This window comes from Rattus rattus, chromosome 4 (assembly GCF_011064425.1).
Source record: "Rattus rattus isolate New Zealand chromosome 4, Rrattus_CSIRO_v1, whole genome shotgun sequence".
Lineage (NCBI taxonomy): Eukaryota > Metazoa > Chordata > Mammalia > Rodentia > Muridae > Rattus > Rattus rattus.
Window position 1 is genome coordinate 154,880,501 of NC_046157.1, and position 2,698 is coordinate 154,883,198.

Sequence of the window (2,698 nt, forward strand, 5' to 3'; positions counted from 1 at the left end):
CATCCTTAAAAGTCCAGCTATGAGGGCCACTGAAGCACTCTGCTGCCTGTAATTGCTAAACAAGTAAATATCTGCCTGTTTGATCTGCTGAAGCAGAAGCTCACAGAAGGTAGTCACATTTTCATGAAATCGGAAAGGTCCCTGTGGCCCAGAGTGGAAACAGCCATGGTGGGTTACAGCCTTCTCTGCTCGCTGCATTTCTCCCTATGACCTCACAAAGCGCCACTGTGACAGAAGAATGAGGGCCCTCTGCACAAGACTGTGGACCTGCTGGTTGTATTTGTCCATACAGAGCAGGGAGCTGGTTTCAGTGACCTGTGGGACTCCTTAACAGCTGTCAAGTTTGTTGGTTGTCGGGTTTTGTACCTCACAACCTGTGTGCACCAGAGCACAGAGAACACTTAGCCTCATGGCCAGCAACTCCAGAAAGAAGACTATGGAAAGTCAGTACAAAGTGCTTTTCACACTCGGCAAGGGTTCATTTGGCACCGTAAAACTGGCCTTGCACCTAAAAACCGAGGCACTGGTTGCCATCAAAACAGTAGAGCTCAACAAGAAGACCATCAGGGGGATCCTGGCAGAAATAGCGACACTGGAGACACTGCACCATCCAAAAATCGTCAGCCTCTTCCAGATTCTGGTGACGTCAAGGCACATAAACTTCATAACAGAGTACGTTCCAGGAGCAAACCTGTTTGAAATAATAAAGGAGGAGGGGCCGCTGCAGGAGGAAGAGGCAAAGGTAACATTCGGACAGATAGTGTCAGCCGTCAAGCACTGCCACAGCCTTGACATTGCCCACCGAGACATAAAGCCCCAGAACATCCTCAGGGATCAGGGGGGTAATGTAAAGCTCATCGACTTTGGCCTGGCCACCAAGTGCAGATCTGGCACATTACTGAAACAGCGGTGTGGGACCAAGGGCTTTTATGCCCCAGAACTCATACTAGGGGAGCCATATGATGCCAAGAAGACAGATGTGTGGAGTTTGGGTGTGCTCCTCTATTTCATCATCTTCGGGTACTACCCCTTCAGAGGAAGCACAATGAATGAGATAGAGAAAAGAATTTCCACGGGGACCTATGACATTCCATCTCATGTCTCTGGGCAACTTGAAAATCTAATCCATCAGATCCTCACGCTTTCCCCAGAGATGAGGCCATCCATTGAAGATATTGAGAGACATCCATGGGTCGAAAAATGTGAACTAAATGTCCCAACTGTGATGGATCCAGATTACAACATCATAGACATGCTGTGTGGCATGGGGTTTAAAACCAATGAGATCTTGGAATCCCTTCAAAGAAAGAAATACGATGAACCAATGGGGGCATATTTGATTCTAAAATACCAGGTAAACAAAGGGATTGAGCTTGGATCTCCCACTTCAGCCAGGCCTGTGGATCCGTGCCCTGCTCCACCCCCATCGCCAGCACATCCCACCATCTCTGGTCTTCCCCTAAAGAGAAGGGCCAGTGAGCCCAACTTTAGCCTCCTCCACATCAGGCCCTCAGGAAAGCATGGGTCTGTTGCCTTGGCGCTGTCAGGATACAAGGTGGCCAGAAGTGTCTCCATGCCTCCCATTTCTCCAGATTGTACCAACAAGAAGAGCAGTGCTTCTATCTGTGCCCTTTATTCTGGACCTGTGGCTGACTCACGTATCTGCAGCAGCATATTGGAGGACAGATTGTCTGTGCCATCTGACCAAGACTCTGACATAGAAACATCTCAGAATATTGGATGCGTCAAGAGATTGGGCAAGAGCATCAGGGCGTGTCTGTCAGGGCTCTGTTGCCCCCAGGGCTCTGAAGGAAAAGAACTCAGCATACATCCTCCAAGAAAGTGGCTCCCCTGAAAGAGGCAGGAGGCCAAACCAAATGAAGGGTTAGCAGGCATCAGAGGCGCAATCTCTGCTTTGTGTTGTGTGTTCTCTGTCTTGATTCGTGTCTTCTTGTTGGAAAAATCAGAAAGGTGTACATTTCTGGGGTCTCCTGGGATGGTCAGATGCATTTCTACTCCAGCTGGATTAAACCCTGATCCTGGGCTCACCACCTCAAGAGGAAATCCAGCTGGACCATGCCTAGGTGCTATCTGATGCAGCTACACTAGCAGTAATGAGCAAGAGCTGTGGGTACTGCCAAGGTGAAAGGGGACGTGTGGAGCTGTTGTCCATGGGGAATATATTCTGATAGAGACTCTGCTTGGGGACCTAGAGCCTGGCAGAGTGACCATGGTCAAACACAAAGGGGCCACCTCAGTGTCTCCCTACAATTCCATTGGACAGGCAGAGTAAACTGAGTCCTGTGAAGTCTGATACTGCTGCTTGGATACCAAGTTCCTGTGCATCCTGCTGCCCTTTAGAGAGGAGATGGTTGCAGAGTCATGAGAATCTCCACAGTGGCATTCAGGGCTTGGGCATACCACACCATGCTGGTCTTTTCAACCATCTCCTCACCAGTGCAGGGACCTTCACGGCCACCAGGCTCAGGAAAACAAAACCTCCCACGGATTCCTTTGGGACACTGACCCCTGGCCTTCTCAGCTATCCTTTCTTCCCATCAGTTGATCGAGCTACCAACAAGGAGAAATGTGCTCCCTGTGAGCAGAGCACACAAGGAGCAGAGATGGGGAAGCATCTCTACAGAGCTCTGCTCTTTAAAGTTTAACTAAGCCTTCAGTGCATGTGCTGTCTTGGGCA

General features: G+C 49.7%; 1 protein-coding gene across 1 annotated transcript; it reads left to right on the top strand.

The window, feature by feature from the left end:
- Window positions 1-409: 409 nt before the first annotated feature.
- LOC116898558 (putative sperm motility kinase W) lies at window positions 410-1,881 on the top strand. Its single transcript, XM_032899766.1, is given in 2 exon segments — window positions 410-1,793; window positions 1,796-1,881. Coding segments are annotated over 2 exon segments (1,470 nt in total).
- The last annotated feature ends 817 nt before the right edge of the window (window positions 1,882-2,698 follow it).